The 23,464-nt window shown below is 48.5% G+C and overlaps 1 protein-coding gene across 7 annotated transcripts in view; it reads right to left on the bottom strand.

Moving 5' to 3' along the window:
• Positions 1–23,464, bottom strand: part of NLRC5 (NLR family CARD domain containing 5) — a 90,792-nt gene that overhangs the window by 56,207 nt on the left and 11,121 nt on the right. For 6 of the 7 annotated variants that reach the window (XR_006891516.1, XM_046681723.1, XM_046681726.1 and 3 more), the window contains 4 exons: positions 8,272–8,389; positions 5,244–5,550; positions 4,393–4,452; positions 512–592 (listed from right to left, as the gene is read on the bottom strand). Coding sequence is in view for 6 of the 7 variants with exons in the window: in XM_046681723.1 (XP_046537679.1) it covers positions 512–592; positions 4,393–4,452; positions 5,244–5,538 (436 nt within the window). In the remaining variant the exon portion in view is untranslated. The remainder of the gene's footprint in view (positions 1–511; positions 593–4,392; positions 4,453–5,243; positions 5,551–8,271; positions 8,390–23,464) is intronic. The other variant, XM_046681724.1, reaches the window with a different exon arrangement.

Below are 23,464 nucleotides of genomic sequence, written 5' to 3'. Positions count from 1 at the left end.
GGCTTTTCTGAACAACTGGTGGAGAGTGAGAGAAGTTCTGTGTCCTCCACTCCCCCTGGCCCGGCTGGTCCTCAGCAGCTCCCATGTCTCCATGGGCCCCAAAGGGCTTCTGTCTTGGGTGATTCCCCCTGGTATCCTGCTCACCCCTAAACTGGCCAATGAGGACCCAGGCCTGAAGGCATGCAGGTCACCTCCCTGGGGATCCCTCAACCCTGAGGACATGGGGGTGTCCCAGGAAGAGTCTGGATGATGAAGCCGCAGCGTTCTGGGATGCTTCAAGCTCTTCAGCTGAGCCATCTCTGGAGAGGCCCTCCTGCGGCCTTTGGGGGAGGCTATTCCTTGCTAGACTCAGCCCCTCTTCTGCCCACACAGGACCTCCAATCCTTCTCTCCTGGAAGCTTGCAAGACAAGAGTCACTGGGCCCCTGGAGGCTTGTCAGCAGGGAACAGAGTCCAGGATCTGTGTCCCGGCGCCAAGGCAATCCAATCCCTCTGTTTGGGTCCCGCCTCACCTTGGTACTCACTTAGCTGCTGCTTCCTGGACTGCTTCGGGCGGGGCGAGGACCCACAGCTCTGATGAGGCCGCTTGATACCTGGAAAGAATGAAGGAAAGAGTAAGTGATGAGGTTTGTAGGCCTGGGCTGAGGGGGTACCCAGCATCTTTGGGGAGCTTCATTCCACAAACGAGCTGCAGGCAGACAAGCATATCCACACCCAGAGGCTGAAGGAAGGCAGGCAGTGGACAAAGGCTGCATCAGTACCAGCTTCTGTTTGCAGAGGGGGTCCTGGGCCCTGGTGAGAGGGCCAGAGGCTCTGGGCTGGGGGATCTCCCAGTCCAGCACGCAGGGTGAAGGGCACACAGCCAGCAGCCTCAGAAACACTTAGTCCCAAGCACTAAATGGCTTGGGAAGGACCCAGCTCTGTGGAGGCCACCACTAGTTGGAAAAGAAGAGTTTCCAACAGGCTTGGCCAGGGCTGTGCCCCACCCCGTGTGCCTGTGCGCTTCATCACTCTGATTTCCCATCTCCCACATTGCCTCACTGCCTCAAATGGCTTCGTGAGTTCTTCAATGGTTGCCTGGATTTTCAAGAGTCATTCTAATGCCTTTCTGAAGATGTTGGGAAAGGAAGAAGGAAAACAAGAAGGAAGGGGAGAGAGAAAGGAGGGGAGGGAGAAAGAAAAGAGGACTTAGGGGAGAAGTTTAAGAAGAAAAGCAGGATGCTCCTACAGCTAGGACAGTGAGCAATCAGAACAGCCCCTGAGCAGGCCCCTTGCCCTGCCAAGTGTCAACTGTTTAGTTGCTGGATTGCAGGGAGACCCAGGGGTCCCAAAGAGGGACTAGAACCAGTTTGAGAGTACTTCAATAATTTAACACGTCGTCTGTTAATGAGGGACTGAATCAGGCCTGGTGACAGCCATGTGAGAATTATGCCAGCCTAGTGATAAGGGTCGGAAGGGAGCAGGGACCAGGACAAACAGTTTTGATTGTTGAGGAGCTGGGATTGTGGGGTGGATGTTTCCTGTTAAAGCATGTTGGTGTTAGTGCCATGCACAGCTATAAGCAAAAAGTTCACATTTCTACAGAAATAAAGGTTCTGAACCCACAGCAAACATCATACTCAATGGTGAAAGACTGAAAGCCTTTCCCCTAAGATGAGGAACAAGGCAAGGAAGGCTGTTTTCACCACTTCTATTCAACATAGTACTGGAAGTGCTAGCCAAAGCAATTAGGCAAGAAAAAGAAATGAAAGGCATCCAAATTGGAAAGGAAGAAGTAAAATGATTTCTTTTTGCAGATAATAGGATCTCATATGTAGAAAACCTAAAAACTCTACAAAAAACATTTTAGAACTAATAAATGAATTCTGCAAAGTAGCAGGGTAGAAAGTCACACACAAAAATCATTTGCATTTCCATACACTAACAAAGAACAATCTGAAAAGGAATACAAAAACAATTCCATTTACAATAGCATTAGAAAGAATAAAATACGCAGGAATGAACCAAAGAAGTGAAAGACTTGTACCCTGGAAACTACAAAACATTGCTGAAAGAAATTGAAGAAGATATAAATAAATGGAAACACATCCCATGTTTATGGATGAGAAGATTTAATATTATTAAGATGTCAATATTATATTACCCAAAGCAATCTACAATTTCAATTCAATCCCTATCAAAATCCCAATGACATTTTTTGCAGAAATAGAAAAACCCATCCTAAAATTCATATAGAATCTCAAGGAACCCCAAATAGCCAAAACACTCTTTTTCTTTTTATTGCGGGAATGTTGGTTTATAGCATTATATAGATTTCAGATGTACATCGTTATATTTCGATTTCTGTGTAGATTACATCATGTTCACCACCCAAAGACTAATTACCATCCATCACCACACACATGTGCCTCATCACGCCTTTTGCCCTCCTCCCTCGCCCTGCTAAAACACTCTTGAAAAAGAACAAAGCTGCAGAACTCACACTTCCTGATTTCAAAACTTATAACAAACCTACGGTAATCAAAACAGTGTGGTACTGGCATAAAGAGAGACATAGAGACCAACGGAAGAGAACAGACAGCCCAGAAATAAACCCTCATATACAGTCAAATGATTTCTGAGGAGGGTGTCAAGACCATTCAGTAGGGAAAGGACAGTATTCAATGAGTGTTTGGGAAGACCTAGAGAGCCACGTGCAGAAGGATGAAGCTGGACCTTACCTAACACCACACACAAAAATTAATTCAAAATGGATCAAGGACCTAAATGTAAGACCTAAAACAATAAGACTCTTAGAAGCAAACATAGGATGAAAGCTCATGACATGGGATTTGGCAGTGATTTCTTGGAGATGACACCAAAGGCACAGACAACAAAAGAATAAATAGACAAATTGGACTTCACGAAAGGTAAAACATTTTGTGCATCAAAGACACTATCCACAGAGTAAAAAGGCAAACCACATGGGGGAATGGGAGAAAATATTTACAAAATACATATCTGATAAAGGATTAATATCCAGAATATAGAGAGACTTCTAAAACTCAACAACAAAGAAACAAACAAGCTGATTCAAAGATGGGCAAAGGACTTGAAGAGACCTTTCTCCAAAGAAGACACACAAATGGCCAATACACACATGAAAAGATGCTCAACATCACTAATCATTAGGGAAGTGCAAATAAAAACCACAGTGAGATACCACCTCACACCCATCAGGATGTCTATACCCAAAACACAGAAAACAAGTGTGGGTGAGGATGTGGAGAAATTGGAACCCTGTGCACTGTTGGTCGGAATGTAAAATGCTACGGCTGCTGTAGAAAACAGTATAGAGGCGCCTCAAAAAATTAAAAATTGAACTACCAAGTGACCCTGGATTCTGGGTATATACTCAAAGGAATTGAAAGCAGGTTCTTGAAGAGATATTGGTTTACCCATCTTTACAGCAGCATCATTCACAACAGCTAAAACATGGAAGCACCCTAAGTGTCCATCGATGGATGAATGGATGAGCAAAACGCGGTACATACATACCACGAATATTATTCAGCTTTAAAAAGAAAGGAAATTCTGACATATGCTACAATATGGATGAACCTTGAGGACATTATGCCAAGTGAAATAAGCCAGTTGCAAAACAGTTCCACTTACCTAAAGTACTTACAGTACTCAAAATATGGATACAGAGAGTAGAACGGTGGTTACCTGGGGCTGGGGCAGGCAGAAGGGGAGCTATTGTTCAATGGTAGAGTTTCGGTTTTACAAGATAGAAAGAGTTATGGAGGTGGATGGTATGATGGCTGCATAACAATGTGAGTGTATTTGATACTACTGAACACTACACTTAAAAATGTTTGAGATGGCAAATTTTACATTATATGTATTTTACCACAATAAAAGAGGAAAGAAAAAGAAAGATTCTGAGCAGGTTCACCATTGGTGAGGGGGCCGCCATTTGATCTGCGACCCCTCCCAGCCCGTCGGAAGATGAGTCAGCGGCTCGCTGGGTGTGGAGAGCAGTCTGTGGGGGAGGCTCAGGCCAGAGGTCTGGGTCTGTGGGGCTGGAACACGAGGCCCTGAGGCTTGGGCACAGGGACATGAGAACAGGCTTCATGAGGGAAACCAGACAGGGGATTCTGGCAGTGGCCAAGGGCTGACAACTTCAGACTCTCCAGGTTAGACCCCTGGGAACAGGTGTGGGGACAGACCAAAGCCTTGAGGGGCACAGCAGGGGAGGAGATGACACTGCGAGCCATGGGGAGAGCAGGGGACATGTGCAAATGGGGCGGGGGACGAGGAGGATGGTTTATGGCAAACAGCTGTGATGCGCCACCATGAGCCTTCTCTGGGTTGGAGGTGGGGCCCCTCCTGTGCCCGCCCGGGGCCTCACCGTGCTGGAGCTGAGATTCTGGTCCGCAGTCCTCACCAGCTTCCAGCGGACTGGGGAACCCTGGAAGAGAGGGGAGGATACAATATACTATGGGCTGTGGTGGGATGCCCTGGGACCGGCTCTGGCCAGGTGTCTGACTCAGGGCCCATCCCTCAGGATGGGTCCCCAGCAAGTTTATACTCTGTGATCTTTGGAGAGCACAACTGGTGGTGAGCCTTGAAGGCAGCTGTGGGCAGAAATGTGTGTCTATATGCAGGTTTGTGCATGCAATAGGCATGTGTGTGCATGCACATGTGTTCATGCATACACTCATACTGTGAACTTCCTGCCTTTGCTGCACTCTGCCTTGTGGTAGAGATCTTCAGTGAGTTCTCGCTTCCTCCCCAGGAACATCATTGCCCCTCAATGTTCTGTGTTGCCCCATGGTGCTGTGTAAATAGAAGATGTCCAAGAAACGCGCACCGAACGGAACAGAGTTCAACCCGCCCGCCCCTCAGGAGAGGTCAGAGGGCTCCCCCTGTGACAGCTTCTGACCACATTGTGAAAAGAAACCTCCTGGGCATTGTGGGCTATTTGGAATTTCTTGGCCAAAAGGAGTCACCTGATTCTTTCTGTCCTTGCATCTTGCCTCTCTGGGCAACTGGGGTGGGGCAAGGTAGAAGGAAGGGTCCTCCAGGTCCCCAGCTGATTTGCTGGCCTTAGGGAAGTGCTCAGAAGCCTGGAATTTTGTTCCTGGCTTGGCCACATTGTCTCTGTGTCGCTCAGGTGGGTCCCAGCCTTCCCTGGGCCTCCCAGGCTCCGTGTGACAGGGGGCTTGCTGGCTGCTTGGCACCTCTCACGCCTGCCCTTACCGTCTCCGTGGCCCCACGTGCTCAGCAGCGGCACCTCCAGCTCCAGGGGCACCTCCAGCTCCATGCACACGCAGTGGATGAACGTCTGCCAGAGGGCCGGGCCCTGGGCGTACAGTTCCCTGAGCTGTTGGATGATCCTCTGCGAGGGGTCCAGGGCCTCGCTCCTGGAGCCCAGGTCCATGTTGGGGAGGAAGAACTTCACCTTGGCGTTCATCCATTCTGGGTCTTGGCTGAGCAGCCTCACGAGCCAGCTCCACAGGCTCTTGGTGCCCAGCTGGAGGCTATCGGGGTCCATGAGGAGTTGGCCCTGCAGGGACAGGGTAGACAGGTGAGTTGAGCGGCACGTGAGCTGGGGGCCAGGTGAGCTGGGAGGCAGGTGAGCTGGAGGACAGGTGAGCAGGGGGACAAGTCAGCTGGGGGGAAGCCTAGGGGGACTGTCAAGAACTACTCCCCACATTTGAGGGGCAGAAAACAGGCAGACAAGTGGCCTCTCGGGGGAGTCTCAATACTTCTTCCCCGGAGGTCAGCCTGCTTCTTCTGCACCCCCTCCCTTACCTGCGCCTGTCCTGGCTCTGGAACGGTCTGGTTCATTCCCTGTGGATGGTCCCCTGAGGATGTTTTGTTCTTTGTTTCCCTGGATCCATTTTGCTGTTCTCTATCTGAGCTAAGCTCACAGCAGAGACAACTAGTGCCCCCAAATTCGTTCCCCCGTTGTCCCCTAGTACTAGCAGCCCTGAATATTCCCTAGTCATCTGGAATAGACTATATTTCCCAGGCTCCCTTGCAGTTAGAGGTAGACATGTAATTGTTTTGGCCAATGGGAAGTAGGTAGAAGTACTGTATAGCTTTCTTTGCTTCTTGTTGGCTGGAATGCCTACGTGATGACTGAACCTTGGGCAGCCATATTGGATCATGAGGTGGAAGCCAGTGCTGAGGAAGGTGGAGGGTAAGGCTGTCCATCTGCCTCGGACTCTCTGACTTTGAACTTCTACTCCATGGCAGGGAAATACATTTCTATTCTGTTTAAAGCATGTTGTTTAGTGCTTTCTGCTACTCGCAGTGGAATCTAATCCTAGCTAATACAAACCATCTCTCTCTTTCTAAGCAAATTCCTCCCTTCTAAACTGGAACTCTCAAACAACCTGCTGGTTGGGCAAGGGACACTTACATAGCAAAAGCCTAAAAAAATGCAGTCTCTGATTCAGCAATTCCATTTCTAGCACTCTAGCCTTAGGAAACAATCATGGATGTACAGCTTTTTAATTACAAAGCTGTTCACTGCAAGATTATTTACAATAGACAAAAATTGGAAGCAACCTAGATATCCAACAACTGGGGATCAGTTAACTAATTGTTGGTCCACCCTGCAGTGGAAAATGCGATAACATTTCCAAATGTACTTTCTGGCACTATTTCCTTAAGAATGGCAGCAAACACTTAGAAAGCACTTTCTATATGTTGGGCACTGTTCTAAGTGCTTTGTGTGCCTCACGTAATCCTCACAACTCCAGAGACCCTGCCTCCAACTCTGAAAAGGATGGCAGGGCCACCCAGGAGCCAGCCTTACCAACTCCCAGAGCCGGGGCACAGGACTCTGTGTGCGGGGTTCAGATGCCAGCTCCTCCCTTGACCCCCAGCAGACGCCTACTGCGCATGTGTCCCCCTCCCCTCTGGTCACACCTCTGCAACCGGACTAAAAGCAATAGCTCCGTGCTCAGGCAGAGCTTTAGAATTCATGAAGCGTGCGCACACCCATGGGGGAGGCAGGGATCACATCCCCACTGCACAGGTGGAAAGACTAAGGCCGGGGAAGGGTGAAGGATGCACCCAAGGTCAGACTGCAAGTCCGTGGCAGAGCCAGGCTCAGAACTGAGATTTCTTGCCTCCTTGGAGGCAGGAATTTACTAACGTAAATTTCCAAGGCCTTGGGAGCCTAGATGGCACCAAACAAGGCTAAGTTCCTGGATTTTGTGTGATCTTGGTAAGTGGATGTGGCCATGCCCCAGGACACAGCTTCTTTACCGAGTTATAGGGTGCAACGTCCATGCCGCCCATAAGGAAATGATCTAGGGCAGCAAGATGCCAGGTGGAGGTGAGAAGTGCCTGGATGGCGTGATTTCTGGGGAAGTTCTTATCCTCAGCTTTCTCCTCCAGCCGGTCTGACACAATGCCTTTGCTCCCACCATTAGTGCTCTACCCTCTTGGAGTAAGACATCAAGCTCTTTAAGGGTAAGCACCCCTGGGAGAAAGAGCACATTACATCAACCTGATCACTGAGGCTTCTGTAGCAAACAGCCTCGGAGACGGAGGATTACAGTAGCGAGATCCTCGGCCCCAGAGTGAGGAGTCGAGCGCTCTCGCCCCAGCTCTGCAATAACTCTTTGGCTGAGCATCTGGGCTGCTCACAGATACGTCCTTCTGCTCCTTCCAGGCCCTTGGTAGGACCGAACTTCCCCGCCCCTTGAAATCGGACATGGCCATGAAACTTGCTGTGGCCAATGAAATGTGCTAAACAATGACACGTGTCCCATCTGTGCGGAAGTTTTCAGAGCCCGTGTGCGGTTCAGCACGCTCTCTCTGTTCCTCGACCATGGCAGTATTCCAGATCTTGGCTGCTCCCTTAGCCTGGGTCCGGGAAAGAGGATAATGTGGAACAGAGGCCCCAGTCAATTCACAATAGACGAGAAGTCGGAGCAGGAAACGGGCTTTCGTTGCTGTAACCCGAGGACTTTGAAGGTTGTTTGTTACTGCAATACAAACTAGCCTATCCTAGCCCAAACACCCATAGTATGACCTTGAGCAAGTCTCTTCCCTCTCTGGGCCCTGGTCACACCATCTATGAAACGGGTAGATCAGATGCTGTCTCGGGCCCTGGTTGATTTGCTGAATGGTGGCCAAGGGTAGCTTGCCGTTTTGGGGGCAGCCCAGTGAGGTCAGTCCGGGTGGGGGCAGGTCGTGGTAGGGAGCAGGAGGAGGGTGGAGGAGTGGACAGGAGGGGAGAGAGGAGGAAAGGGGAAAGGTCACCTACTTGGCCTCCTGGTTCATCATAGGTGTTCTAGTGCGTCTGCGGAGAGGGTCTCATGGGTGCCTCGGCCAAGCCCCAAGGCCTGAGCTGGATTTGCAGGTTGTTTCCAGTGGGGAGGCCCCTAAGGAGAAAGGAGACAGGCGCTCTCCCCACCATCCCAAATTCCAAGAGGAATGCTGTAAAAAAGGCACAGCCCGAACCCTCCTCCAGAGACCCCTCGGAGGACACTTGGCGCAGGAACAGTCCCCTTGCCTTCGTGCGCAGATCCTTCCCAGACCACAGCTCCTTTTGCCTCTAGACTTTGCACAGCCCAGTCCTCCCTAGTGTCACCTCCTGCCACATCGGGCCCAGAGGATGCCCCTCTTCCTTCTCCAACTCGGACATTCACCTTACAGTGACTTGTGGCATCAGAGTGTGCCCTTCAAATCCAGCAGATTCATGACAGCTAATTTATTTTGATGAAAATGGAATAGTCCTCATGGCAGATGCCAACTTCTTTTCCCAATAAAACTCCAAAAGGGTTAGGATTTGTCATCTTCTTTCTTCTTCTTTTTTTTTTTTGCTGAGGAAGATTAGCCCTGAGCTAACATCTGTGCCAGTCTTCCTCCACTTTATATGCGGGTCACCACCGCAACATGGCTGACGAGTGGTATAGGTCCACACCCGGGATCCAAACACATGAACCCAGGCCACCAAAGTGGAGCATGCCAAACTTAACCACTGCACCACAGGCTGGCCTCCCATCTTCTTTCTTATTACACTAGGAAGTGTTTTTTAAACAATTGAGAGTAAATATTCTTCTTAATGAGAAAACCCAGAGGCTTTGATTGCTGCCTTGCCAAGAACTCAATAAAATGATGCCCTAGCACCAATGCCTATGTAATGCAACTTTTGACAGCTTGGCTAACAATGTGAAACGGACAAGAAAAAACACGGCTAAAAGCCACATGGAAGAAAGACAGAAAGGCAAAAGATCAGTGTGTGCACTGACGGTGTATCTACGAAGTGTAAGGACTGTACCTACAAAGTTCCAGGACCTTAGATAAATCCGCACAAATAGGCACATTCTAACAGAACAGAGGCGAGCGCTGTAGTTCGAAATAGGAAAAGAAAAAAGACACTGGAAACTAATACAATGCTATATGTCAATTATATCTCAACTAAAAAATTTTTTAATTAAAAAAAGGAAAAGAAAAAATAGATCCTGTTGAAGAGGTACTGGGGTACTAATAATATCTTTTGAAACAAAACTGTCAATTCTCACAGAAGAAATGAAGAGAGGCAGGAACGAACCGAGATGAAGCGTTGCTATGGACTGAATGTTTGCGTGCCCCCACATTCGAATGTTGAAGCTCAAATCCCCAGTGGGATGGTATTTGGAGGGGGGGCCTTTGGGAGGTCATTAGGTCAGGGGGATGGCTCGCAGTGAGGTTAGTGTCTTTTAAGAAGAGGCAGGAAAGATCTTGCTTCCTCTGTCTGCTCACCGCCATGTGGGGAAGGCGGCCGTCTGCAAGTCAGGAGGAGCCCTCACCAGGCGCCATGTCTGCTGGCACCTTGATCTTGGACTTCCCAGCGCCCAGAACTGTGAGAAGGAAATGCATGTTGAGTGAGCCACCCAGTCTGTGTCACCTGGTTATAGCAGCCCAAATGGACTCCGACAGACCTGCTGGTGACCACGGAAAGGACAGGAAAAAACCCTTCCGGTTAATATGTAGATTGAAGGCACTTAAATTGTAGCAGAGAACTTGATAAAATTATACATCATTTAGACAAAAAAGGGCAGAAACGACAAGTGTTTGCACGCTTTAGGTATTTCATAATAAACATTGTAAGTTAGAATTAGATAACAAGAAAAAAAATGAAGACAATTAGATCAAAGCCTATGTGCTGGAAGAGGCAGGCAATAACGGAGAGACTTCCCAACATAACAAAGCATATTATAAAGTGACTGTCATTAAAGCTGGATTAAAAATAGAAAATTTGGGGGCTGGCCCCGTGGCCGAGTGGTTAAGTTTGCGCGCTCCGCTGCAGGCGGCCCAGTGTTTCGTTGGTTTGAATCCTGGGCGCGGACATGGCGCTGCTCGTCAGACCATGCTGAGGCAGTGTCCCACATGCCACAACTAGAAGGACCCACAACGAAATATACAACTATGCACCGGGGGGCTTTGGGGAGAAAAAGGAGAAAAATAAAATCTTAAAAAAAAAAAAAAATAGAAAATTGGATCCAAGGAATGGAATAGAGTTCAAATTAGCTTCACACTCACTTAAAACTCACCATTCAATATTCAATGGTCTTAAGAGAAAAAGTAGTATTAAATATATAGTAGTGTATATATTATTATATATAATACATAGTATTAAAACACACAGTAATCCAAGTATTTTAAACTTATAGAATTTTTATTTTTGCTAGGAGACATTTGTCTTGAGCTACCATCTGTTGCCAATCTTCCTCTCTCTTTTTTTTTCCTCCCCAAAGCCCCAGCACACAGTTGTAGATTCCAGTTGTAAGTCCTTCCAGTTCTCCTACTGAGCTGTTGCGACAGCAGGGCTATTGATAGACACCGGGAACCAAACCTGGGCTGCCGAAGTGGCGTATGCCAAACTTTAACCACTAGGCCATCAGGGCTGGCTCAAGAATTATTATTATTATTACTTTTGTGTAAGGAAGATTGGCCCTGAGCTAACATCTGTTGCCAATCTTCCTCTTTTTGCTTGAAGAAGATTGTGGCTGAGCTAACATCTGTGACCATCTTCCTCCATTTTATGTGGGATGCCACCACAGCGTGGCTTGAGGAGCAGTGCTAGGTCCGCACCTGGCACCTGAACTGTGAACCCTGGGCAGCCGAAGCAGAGCTCGTGAACTTAACCACTACACCACCGGGCCGGCTGCAAGAATTATTTTTTAACTAAGTAATTAAATTAAAATGTTCTGTATGGACAGATTTAAACCACAACCAGATACCATTTCACACCCACATAGAACGGCTACAATGAAAGAGAAGACAATACTAGTGTTGATGAGGATGTGGAGAAATGGGAACCCTTACACACTGCTGGCGGGGACGTAAAATGGTACAGCCACTTTGGAAAACCGTTTGGCAGTTCCTTAAAACGTTAAACAGAGAGGGACCATAAAATCCAGCAATTCCACTCCCAGGTCTATACTCAAGAGAAATGAAACCATATACCCACACTGAAAACTCATCCACAAGGGTCCATTATCCATAATAGCCAAAGGGTGAAAACAACCCAAATGTCAAAAAACTCATGGATGGATAAACAAAATATGATACATCTATACAGTGGAGTATTATTTGGTAATAAAAAGTAACAAAGTAGTGATACATGTTACACATGGATGAACCACAAAAACATTATGCCAAGTGATAAAGACTCCTGCTGAAGTATCCTATTCAGTAAATCCAGATTTAACGAGCTTGGGCACGTGTGTGTTTCAAATGTGTGTGCACGCGTGTGTGTGTTTGCATACCTCGAGACCCGCTCTAAGGCTACACAAGAGACTGGTGACAGGATTGTGTCTGGGGAGGGGACCTGGGGCACGCAGGCAAAGGAGAGCCCTTACGCTGTACTCTTTTGGGCCACTTTGTACCATTCGAACTTTTTTAACAGGTGCATTTTCATGTGAAAAAAACCCATAAAAACATTTGCAGTAAAAACTAGACTAGACATTTCTGCCATGTGTAGAAAGAGAAATACGTGATGAGAGAGTAAGCACAAGAAATGATCTGTGATGGCTCACAGAAATGGAAGTTCCCTACGTCATGGAAAATAATAAAACTTAAACAGAAATAGGAAGGTAATAAAGGAGGATAAATATTTGTATTAAGTATGACAGACGGAGGCTGAAGATCCAAAGTGAAAAGTTATTCATACTTATGGAGGAAATATTTTAGTTTAACATTTTTTGTGTGTTATAGGTCCAAAACTACATTTTCACCGGAAAAGTGGTTGCAAAAGCTGAACAGATGATGCAATGAATATTTGCAAAATGCCAGTGCCTTTCGGCCTCATCTATTTTAATCCTCACAACTACTCCTCTTGGCTGCCTCGTACGAATCGAAAGATTTCCGAGTCCAAAACTGAGCTCCTCACCTTCCCTCCCAAGCTGCCTGCTTCCGCCACCACCTTCGCCACTTCGGCGAAGGGTCGCCTCACGCTTCCTCTAACTCAGGCCAGCGATGGCGTCATCCTTCCAAGCGTGTTGCAGAATCTCCCTTCCTCCAGCACTGCTGCCTGGACCTGGTACCATCCTTTCTCACCTGGATCCCTGCACCAGGAGTCCTACTCCCCTCTTCTGCTCTCCCGGACGTCCTCCAGAGCACCAGACGGCCCACATCACATGCCCACATCACATGCCTTTGTGGCCCAGAACCTTCCCGCCTCACCCAGAGAGGAAGCCAGAATCCTTCTCAACACTATCAAGTTGTTTGAACAGTTCATAAAAAATCAAACTTGGGGCTGGCCCCGTGGCCGAGTGGTTAAGTTCGCGCTCTCCGCTGCAGGCGGCCCAGTGTTTTGTTGGTTCGAATCCTGGGTGCGGACATGGCACTGCTCATCAGACCACGCTGAGGCAGCGTCCCACATGCCACAACTAGAAGAACCCACAACGAAGAATACACAACTATGTACCGGGGGGCTTTGGGGAGAAAAAGGAAAAAATAAAATCTAAAAAAAAAAAAAAAAATCAAACTTGACAACTTAAAAATTTCCCTCATTGTGTTAATTGTTTTCCACTTATTTTAAAATTAACTTTTGGCCATTTATGTTTTTTTGAGACAACTGCTCTTTTTGTCAAGAATGTTCCAGCTTAGTATAGCCCACAGTTGTATATATTTTCTTGCATATAATATTTTAAATCTCCTCACATCTTTACATTTAAATTAGTTTATTTTACTTTGTCTTTTTCTCCTTATTAGATTTGCTAGCAGTTGGTATCTCTTGTTTAAAAACAAACAAACTTTGATTTTCTTTTATCGATTCTGCAGCATTTTCCCTTTCCTAGTTTTATAATTTTTATTTTTATCTTCTTATTTCTTTTCCCCGATTTACGGAGACTGTTACTCTTTAAATTTTTGAGTCAGTTTATTGCTTAGGTCATTTCTAGTTTTTTCCTTTTAAAAAATAATAAAACACTTTTGTTTCACTTTTGGTCGATTTCCACAAATTCACATGAAGTTTTACATCAAATTTATATTAGATTACTAGTAAATTATAATTTTGAACTGAGTCATTTAATAGAAAGGTAAATTATTTTTTAAAACTTTGCCATTAATTTTTCATTTCACTGTACTGTACAAAGAATAATTCCTATGAAATTTCTGCTTTGGGGAATATGTTGAGATTTCCCTTTTGTGCTTGGTATATGACAAATTTTAAAATATTCCATGACATTTAAAAAGATATTCTTTTTCAATAAAGACGGATTTTTATCTCACAAATTATGCCAGAATAAAGTCTAGGTGGGCCAAAATTTAAATGTAAAAAGTTAAACCATGAAAGTACTAGATGATAGATGGTCAATTTACAATTCATGAAGCTGTACGTTTAGTTTTTTTTGCATTTTTTTCTGTGTTATATTTCAAAACAAAAAAAAGTTAAAAATTTTTAAATGCTAGAAGAAAACATAGGAAAAGTTTTCTTAAAAAAATAATTTCCGGGGCCAGCCCAGTGATGCAGCAGCTAAGTTCACACGCTCCGATTCGGCAGCCTGGGGTTTGCTGGTTCGGATCCCGCGTGTGGACCTACACCTCGCTTATCAAGCCGTGCTGTGGCAGGAGTCCCACATAAAATAGAGGAAGAAGGGCATGGATGTTAGCTCAGGGCCAGTCTTCCTCAGCAAAAAGAGGAGGATTGGCAGGAGATGTTAGCTCAGGGCTAATCTTCTTCTTCAAAAAAAAATTAAAAAAATAATAATTTCAGAGTAGAGAAGGCCTAGCTAAGTATGACACACAATCCAAAAATCATAAAAGAAAAACTGGATGAAACTGACCAGATACAAGTCAGAATTTTTGTATTCCAAAGAATACAGCAAAAAAAGGTGAAAAGATGAATGATAAAGTAGAAAAATATCTGCTAGTTACATCACAAAGCCATAAATGTCTTTAACATATCAAGAATTACTACAAATCAATAAGAAAAAGAACTACGACCTGACAGAAAAGTGGGCAAGGAACATCAACAGTTTACAGAAAAGGAAATACAAACGGCTCTTAAAGATGTGAAAAGATGTTCAACCTCCCACGAAATGGAAGAAACATGCATCAAAGCTAAAACAGATGTCCATCAGCCCCCCCTTATCCTCGGGGGGTGTATTCTAAGACCCCCCAGTAGACGCCTGAAACCGCGGATGGCGTGCAGCCCTATATACACTCCCTTGTTTCCTATACACACGTAGTTGAGGAGCGACAGCGAAACTAGGACCAGTTTCTTTTTTCTTCTTCACAATGTCACAGATAGAAGATTCATTCCTACCATAGATCTTAGCAACCTCAAAATGCGATTTTCTTTCCTTCTTTATTAAGTTGAAAACTCCCACTTTTTCACTTAAAGGACGAACTTTACAGATGATCTGATAACCGAGAGGCCTACTAAGTGACCAGTGGGGAGCAGATACATCGCAGATGCGTTGGACAAAGGGATGATTCACGGCCCAGGTGGGATGGAGCGGGACGCTGGGACGTTTTATCACACACTCAGAAGGCTGTGCAATTTAAAACCTATGAATTATTTATTTCTGGAATTTTCTGTTTGATATTTTCGGACCGAGGTTGACTGTGAGGAACTGAAACCGCAGAAAGCAAAAGCAAAGATAAGAAGGGACGACTGTCCTGTTTTTCAGCTCTTAGATCGACAAAGCTATTACACAGTAGGCAAGGGCGTGAACTTACAGGCATTTTGATTTCTTGCTAATGGGAGTGTAAGCCGATACAATCTTTATTTACCAAAATTGCAAACGCCACATAGTCACACCCAGTGATTCCACACCAAGATATTTAGCCTACAGATATATGCATAATGTGCACAATAACAGATGTTCAGGGATATTTAATATGGCCTTATGTATAATAGTAAAAGATTGAAAAAACCTAACTTCTCATTGAAGAGGACCTGGCTAAATAATGACACATCTATGAGACGGAATCCTACACAACCACTAAAAAGAAAGAGGCAGAACCATGTGGATGCTATGGAACAGTGCCCAAGATGCACTAAGCCTTAAAACAGAGCAAGGGCAGGACAGGATATCGAGTATGCTGCATTTGTGTCAAGAAAAAATGCGCGTGTATATTTCTAAGTATGTGAATATTTCTGGGAAAAAATCTCACAATAGTAATTGTCCCCAGGGAGGGGACCCTTTAGAATTTTGTACCATATGCATATATTATCGAGTTAAAATTAATTTAAAAAATTAAATATATCTATTACTTCCACTATACTGGTTGTCATTCAAATCTTTATTTGGAGTCTCCGTCAAAGAATGGAACGGAATATTCTCAGTCCCTGTGCTTCCGTCAGTTTCTCCATGCACAGCTGGCAGGTTTGGATTTACACATGAATTTCGAGGTTCATGTTACCCAAATGCGTAAAGTTTTATTGTTGTTCTACAGAAAGCAAGGTAGTGGAGCACCTTGTCTGAAGTGTACCCCTAAAAATCACCAAGGCACCCCTGGGACAAGGCCACCAAACCTGGGGCCCAGAGACAGAGACAGGGAGGTGCCCCGGCTCGTGAAGTCAGACAGAGTCAGCACCCAAAGGGAATCCAGGCCTGCAGATCTGTGGTCCAGCGCTCCCGCCCCTCCAGGTCCAGACAGCAAGAGGGAAGAGGGCAGGGGGCGCGCCTGGAGGCCTGTCGGGGTGCCGGCCTCCCTGAGGGGTGTGCACCGGGGGTTCACACGGCCCCGGCTTCAATTTTACGCAGGTGACCCCTTCCCCAGCCCTCATCGCTGTGCTCTTGGGGAGTCTTTCCTGCCATCCTGGAGGTGCTGCTGGCGTAGAGGCTAAAGGAGGGAGTGGAGGAATCAACCCAGGGCCCCCCCTGCAGCCCCAAGGCCCTCGCCGTCCCCTTTGCCTGGAGAGCCCGCCCACCTCCAGTCCCGACACGCACACACGCACACCCCTCCGGCCAGAGTCATCTCTAAACCTCGGCTCTGGTCTCATTTCTGTCTAAACCTCCACCAGCCCCACCACGGCCCAGACAAAATTCACTCCATGCTCACATGACTTTCACAAAGCAGATGTGCATATGTCAGGAAGGCTCAAAGGCCGAAGGCACAAACGCTCCTTCACCATCTGGTTCCCGGCCACCTCCCAGCCCTCCCACACACGTGCTGCCCTGCCCGCAGCGACACTGCTCGCAGCCCCGCCTTGCCATCCTCTTCCACAACTCCCTGCCCTGCACGTACAGACGCCCTTCCCTTTTTTCCCACCTTGCAAACTCCTCTTTCTCCTTCTGGACCGAGCTGGCCTCTCGCTCCCTCCTTGGGGAGGTCTTCCGGGCTGCCCTCCCAGACTGAGTCGAGCCCCGCCACTGGGCTTCACTCCCTAACCTTCTCTACTTCCTTCTCCGTGGCAGGTCTTGCCACCCTGCCCTGTCATTTCTTCTCGGCCTGCCAGCTCCCCTCAGCAGGCTGGGGACACCTTGGGGGCTGGGGCCGCGCCTGATTCTGATTAAGAGTGATCACCTTCGGTCCCAGGGCCCTGGATGGGAGCCTCTGCGCAGCCCCAGCCGTGTAACTTTGGTCAGATTACCTAGTCTCTTGGTACCTCAGGGTCCCCATCTGTAAAATAGGGATGTTCTAGGTCCGGCTTCTAGAAGTGGCGCCCAAGACAGAGGCATCTGTAAAAGTTATTATTGGGGGAGGTAAGGGGAGTAGGATAGGGGGGAGGAAGAAGCTGAGTAAAGATGTGGTTTCAGGAGCAGATGAGCCTCAGTCTGATGCATGGGGAGCCCTAGAGGGTGAGTAATACCAGAGTCTGTCCTGCCCTTAACAGGCAGGGGGCTGGGGTGTCACACCCCGACATGGGCTGTGAACCACTCCCATCAGGCAGGGGAGGGAGGCATTCCTGTGGGGCAGCATGAGGATATTATCAGCCGACCCACCCCACGTCGTCGGAGGGGGGTGGGCACACCGGCCTATTAGAGGCCTCGAGCAGAGATGAGAGGGAGCGCCGACAGTGTCTGCTGTGGGGGCAATAATAATGTCTACCTGGCTGGGAGACAAAGCAGGTAAAATCCCCGACATGGCGTCTGGCGGAGAAGAGGCTCAGGACATGTCAGCGAACACTACCAGTAACGTCATTGTCATCGCTGCTTCCTCGGCCGCCCAGCCCCCAGCACTGGGTATAAGGAAGGAGGGGAGGGAGGAGAGGATGCGGTTGGAGTCACAGACCTCTGGCTGCAGCTCCTTTTCCTCCTTCCCTCTTCCTGACTCTCGAGGCTTGGATTAAGGGGGAGCCCCCACAAGGCCGCGAGGTAGGAAAATCAGGTGCTGACAGGTCCCCGGCTCGTGAGCACCTGTTCCTCATCTCTACAAGGGGGCACCACCTGCCTTACCTGGCCCCGGGGCTGGCTGGGAGGGGCAGGCCGAGGGGCAGGGCCCGTGGGAGGCTGGAAGCCCTGTCTCCATGATGCTGGGGGACCATGGGGTCCTGCCCTTGGGCTCCTGGGCTCCAGGACAGGAAAAAAGAGGGCAGAAGAGGGCGACTGAGGACAGGCCGTGGGAAGGGAGGGAGAGAAATAGGAAGGCTTGCGAGTGCTAACGTCAGGGTGAGAAAGGATGTGTTCAGAGGGGTGAAAAGAAAGGCATCCCCAGCACGACCGCAACACGGATGGACATTTGGACAGAAATATCCTCGCAAAAGGCAGACGGCTGCTGAAGTGAGTTTCTCAGGACCGAGGGGACAGGTCAGGCCTGGGGTCCCGGGAGGACCAGAGGCCACAGAGGCCCTCGAGTCCGCTCATGCCAAGCGCTGCAAGAAGTGACAGCAGAGAACCCAGGCCCTCCGCGTCCCCCTGGGGTGGCTCATCACAGTCCCGGGCTTCCGAGGACGCTGGAATGTGCAAGGGGGACAGAGCCAGAAGAGTCCTGGCTGCGGGGGAAATGCCAGGCCCACTTTATAGATGGGAATACTGAGACCTGAGAGGGGACGGCTTCGCTGGTACTCACAGCAAAGGCCGGGCCAGCCTCACCCAGAGGTCTCTTTCTGGAAGGCGAGGCAGCCCCGCCCCAGAGTCTCCCTCCTTTGGGGGCACCTTCAGCGAGATGTTAGCAGCCATTTCCTCTGTCACCCACAAACGCTGGCCGAGCAGGCAAGAGGGGTCCCTGACATAGAGACGCTTCCATGGGGGGGGAAGACAATGATGATGTGAGGAATGACTGTTCCTTTGACAACCACCGTCTTTATTGTCCCTCACAAGGACAGGATCCACAGGGCTCTATCGATGCAGAAACTGAGGCTCCCAGCAGCGAGGGGACCTGCCCAGGCCAAGCTGCCAGGTCCAGCTAGAGGGCTGCAAAGCCCAAAGTTGAGCGAATGTCTCCTCGCTTTGCAGCCCCCCCCGGGGGGCACTTCCAGAGAGAGCCCCACGGCACAAGGCCTGGACTTGGGTGGTCCCTGTCCAGCCAGGCCTCTCTCAGCTTGTCACCGGGAACCAGAGAATCTGGGTCCCAGTCCACACCAGTCGGCTTTAAACATCCTCTTTCAGCCATGTTCTTGCTTGAAAGACTTGAACTTTCCACCAAAGGAACCCCTAGGATTTCCAGATGCACCCTCCTCTGGGACCAGGGTTCCCACCAGCCAGTCCTGGCCCGGCTCCGACAGCCCCTGGCCAGGTGGTGGCCTTGCCTCTCCCACTCGGTGCTGGCCACTTGGGCCCAGCACCCACAGGAAGTGGCTGGTGAGGCCTCCAGAGGCCTCTCCCTGGATCTGTCAGGCCAGGGGCTCCCAAACTCGCCTACACATTAGAATCATCTGGGGGTCTTTAAAAACTTCCCAACAGCTGGGGCTGGCTGGGTGGCATAGTGGCTAAGTTGGCACACTCCATTTCAGTGGCCCGGGGTTGGTGGGTTCAGATCCTGGGCGCAGACCGCACCGCTCATCAAGTCATGCTGTGGCAGCATCCCACATACAAAATAGAGGAAGATGGGCAGCAGTGTTAGCTCAGGGCTAATCTTCCTCAGCAAAGGGAGGAAGGTTGGCAAGGGATGTTAGCTCAGCGCCAATCTTCCTCACACACAGACACACAAATCCAACGGGCCACACCCCAGACCAATCACAGCACAACCTCTGTGGGTGGAACGGAGACATCAGGACTTCTGGAAGCTTCCCAGGTGATTCTGATGTGCTGACAAGCTTGGGAACTACTATACTATTGTAGGCCCCGATGACACCCAGCTCTCCGCCCTCAGTGGAGAGAGCCCAGCTCCGTGTTCCTTCACACATGGCACTCTGCTTCTCCAGCAAACCTGAGCCAAGTGGTTCTTGCCCTCTGAAAGGCTGGGGACAGGAAGGCCAGTGAGGTGGCTGTATGTAGACGAGACCCTGAGGGTCTCACTCACCACTTCACCCAAGCAAGAAGTCCGCCTCTGCCCTGGCCCGGTCCTTGGCACCTGTGCCCCAGCTCTGTGGCTCTGCCAAGCCCTGCCACACGGACCCGCCTCAGCTACCCACACCACACTGGAACCGAAGCCGAGGTCTGGAAATCCCCTGTTTACTTCCAACCAGGCAGCTGACGAGGCTCCCCGAGGAGTCCTGTGCTGCCTTTGGAGTCCGGGGGGATGAAGACGCTCGAGCTAGAAAGGAGAGAAGTTGGATCCTGAGGTTCAGACTCACGGCCGGGAAGTCAGTCTGCCTATGTTGAAGGGCAAATGGGCAGTGACTACTAAAAAAGTGCATTCCACTTTGACTCGACGAAACTAACTGCTCAGCGGAAAGCTATATAAAGAGCCACACAGCCCAGGACACAGAGCGCTGGATAAGGAAATCCTGCCGCAGTGTCTGAACAACACATATACCAATAAAGTCAGTGTAACCACACCGTCGGATTATGGGCATGAAGGCCACGGATTACATGCCGACACGGCTCAATCCTCAACGCGTATTACTGAATAAACAAGACACGCTGTATAATAATATGCATAATATAATATCATTTGACTTAAAATACACATAGACAAAAACTCCATACTGTATCTCTTCCCACAGGTCTATAACAACATGTTTTTATAACTTAGAAGTTAAGAGCATGAATCTTAGAGCCAAGCTGTCTAGGTTCGGGACCAACCTTTCCACCATTTGCAGGCTGTGTGGCATCAGGCAAGTTGTGTGGCCTCTCTGGGCCTCGATGTTCTCATCTGCAGAATGAGAATCATAACAGCCCCTCCCTCAGAGGCTTCAACAAATCAATGCGTGTAAAGTGCTTAAAACAGGGCCTTGCAGTTAGTAAACCCAATATAAGTGTGATTTTTATTTTGCAAAGGCTTAGATAAAGTTCTGGAAGGCAATCCACTGAGCTGGTCGCCTCAAACCTGGGGCCGGGAGCAGAGAGTAATGGAGATTTCAGCCTTATGCATACAGTGTTTAACTTTTTGCAAGGAGGATTTAATTATGTGTTACTTGTGTAGTTTAAAATGCATACTTTTTTAAAGTGAAAGAAGAGACCAGTGACCAGAAGCTGGGCCCTTTGAAGTTAGAAGAGAAATTCTGCTTCCGGGGTGGGTCACCTGAACCACTTCCTCCTGTGCCAGCTGACAGTACCCAGACACACAAAACAGGGGCAGAAGAAACGCTGGGGGCTGGTGGGGTAGGAGATCGGTGGATTGGAGCCTCGGTTTTGAGCCCCACTGCTCCAAACTGACTTCCTGGGTGACACCAGGCAAGTCCTTGACCTCTCTGAGTCATTGTTCACTTATATGTCAAGCAGTGTTAATGCCAGCCCGTCTCACGGGGGTCTGTGGAGCAAATAAAAGAACCTTTGGGGTCAGGAGGCCTGGATTCAAATTCTGATTTCAATGTTTAGTGCTCTGCCACCTCGGGCAAGTTTCTTAATCTCTCTGGGCCACAGTTTCCTCATCTGAAAATAGGGGTGCTGATTTTGCATCTAGTTCACAGGGTCACTCTGAGGATTAGAGACATTACTATGTATAAAGTGCACAGCACCACGCGGGGACACGCCCAGCCTGCGGGCCACGCTAGTGAGCTCTCCCACAGTGAGTTCTTTGCACAGGCTGGGCATCAGGCTGCAGCATCCCAAATCCTGCATTTCCTCAGTGGATCCTCAATCAACCTCTCCAGGCCATCGTTTCCTCCATCTTACAGATGAAGAAACGGGCTCTGAGAAGTCAAGAAGTAAAGAGTGGATTCAAACCCTGTCCTGAATCCAGAGGGTCTTTCCTAACTGAAGCCCCACACTACCCTCAACACACACTCTTCCCGAACGAAACAATCATTTCCATGGCTCTTTATTACGTTGCTGCTATAAAACATAATCTGCACTCATTTGAAAAGTTCTAAACGTTGCAGAAACACATAACATGAAGTTTCCCGCCATCTCACTCTGTAGGGATAAGTACATAATTTCTAAGGCTTTCTACCCATGTTTGAGGATATTTCTGCCTTCTCTGAGAATCGGAATATCATTTCCTTAACATTTTTGTAGAAATCGTCTCGCTTTTAACTTTATTTTCTAAAGTACCCTTCGCCATGAACAGAAGTTGACCCTAAAAGAAGCCGCAGAGAAACAGAACCAAGCTGATGCTGCTGACCTGGAGCTGGCTGTGTTACACGCCGGGACTCTGAGCCACGGCCTGGCCTCCCGTTGCTGAAAAGCAGATTAGGGATGTGAGAGGGGCTACAGACATCAGCACCTAGCTGAGACTTTCTCCTTGACTGATCAGGAGGATAAAAGAGAACTGAGAAGAGGCCAAGTTTTCACTTTATGATCCAATGCGTGCATACCCTGTCCATGCATCTCTTAAAGTCATCTTGTTGTCTCCTACTGGGTAGGTCTCTATGTAGGGAAACATTCGCCTGTCCATTTCAAGAAGGGTTTCTGAGCCCCAGAAAGGCGCAGGACACCTTCAAGAAGTCAGGAGAAAGAACACTGTGAGACACATAAGACAGTAAGCTAGTTCTCTCTTCAAACCAGACACTGTGACAAGATCTGAATGCCTCAGATGCCAGCTCCTCAAGGTTTCAATACTCCCTCCATTTCACCATGAGGGCCAGAAGGAACCACCAAGGCAAGGGGCTGATGTGGGTTTGGGGTTTGGTGATGGTACTGGCTCCATCCCTCCCCACCAGAGATAAATGTTGTGGGACCAGGCAGCTTCCCAGCTGCCGGCAGCCTCTCCATCTGCACAGCCTTCTAAGAGAGAAATTTAGCAACCTGGTCCCAAACGCTTTAAACATAAAGGTCCAGGAGAGAATTCTGGGAAGACGGCAGAGTAGGAGCCACCAGGAAGCCACCTCCCCATCTACACAACAATTGCACTGGCAAAATCTGTCTGATGTAACTGTTTTGGAACTCTGGAGTCTGCTGAAGGCTTGTGACTCCCAGGGGAAGACATGGACACTAAGTTGTGGTCAGTTGTGTTCAATTTCAGCTCTTAGCACAGTGGCAGCTACCCAGCCCCCACCCCTCAGCCACATGGCAGGCAGCTGTGCATGAGTTCCTGGAACAGCTTGCACACAGCTTGCAGGAGCTAGGGTGGGTAAAAAGGACCCTGTCCTCCAAATATTGGATATTTGTTCTCTGACTGCTGATTGCTGCTTCTGATCACAGAGGTGAGGACAAAGAGGTAGGCAGTCATTGTTGCAAGTTCCTCCATTGTTTCAAGCCGCTCCCTCTCCAGCTGAACTGACTGCCAGGAGATTTAAAGGGCCTGTGCTCTTCCCCTTGACCACACCCTGTTTTCACTTTTTGCCTTTCACCTTTTGGGAGCCAGACATTAAAGACTAGGACATTCAAGGGTCCAGCCCAGTGGCATAGTGGTTAAGTTTGCACCCTCTGCTTCGGTGGACCGGGGTTCACCAGTTTGGATCCTGGGCATGGACCTATGCACCATTTATCAAGCCACACTGTGGCAGGTGTCCCACGTATAAAGTAGAGGAAGATGGGCAGAGATGTTAGCTCAGGGCCAATCTTCCTCAGCAAAAAGAGGAGGATTGGCAG

Source organism: Equus quagga, chromosome 13, assembly GCF_021613505.1.
Source record: "Equus quagga isolate Etosha38 chromosome 13, UCLA_HA_Equagga_1.0, whole genome shotgun sequence".
In the NCBI taxonomy this organism is placed as follows: Eukaryota; Metazoa; Chordata; class Mammalia; order Perissodactyla; family Equidae; genus Equus; species Equus quagga.
The sequence above is the reverse complement of the archived record's forward strand: the minus strand, read 5'-3'. Positions and strand labels throughout refer to the sequence as shown.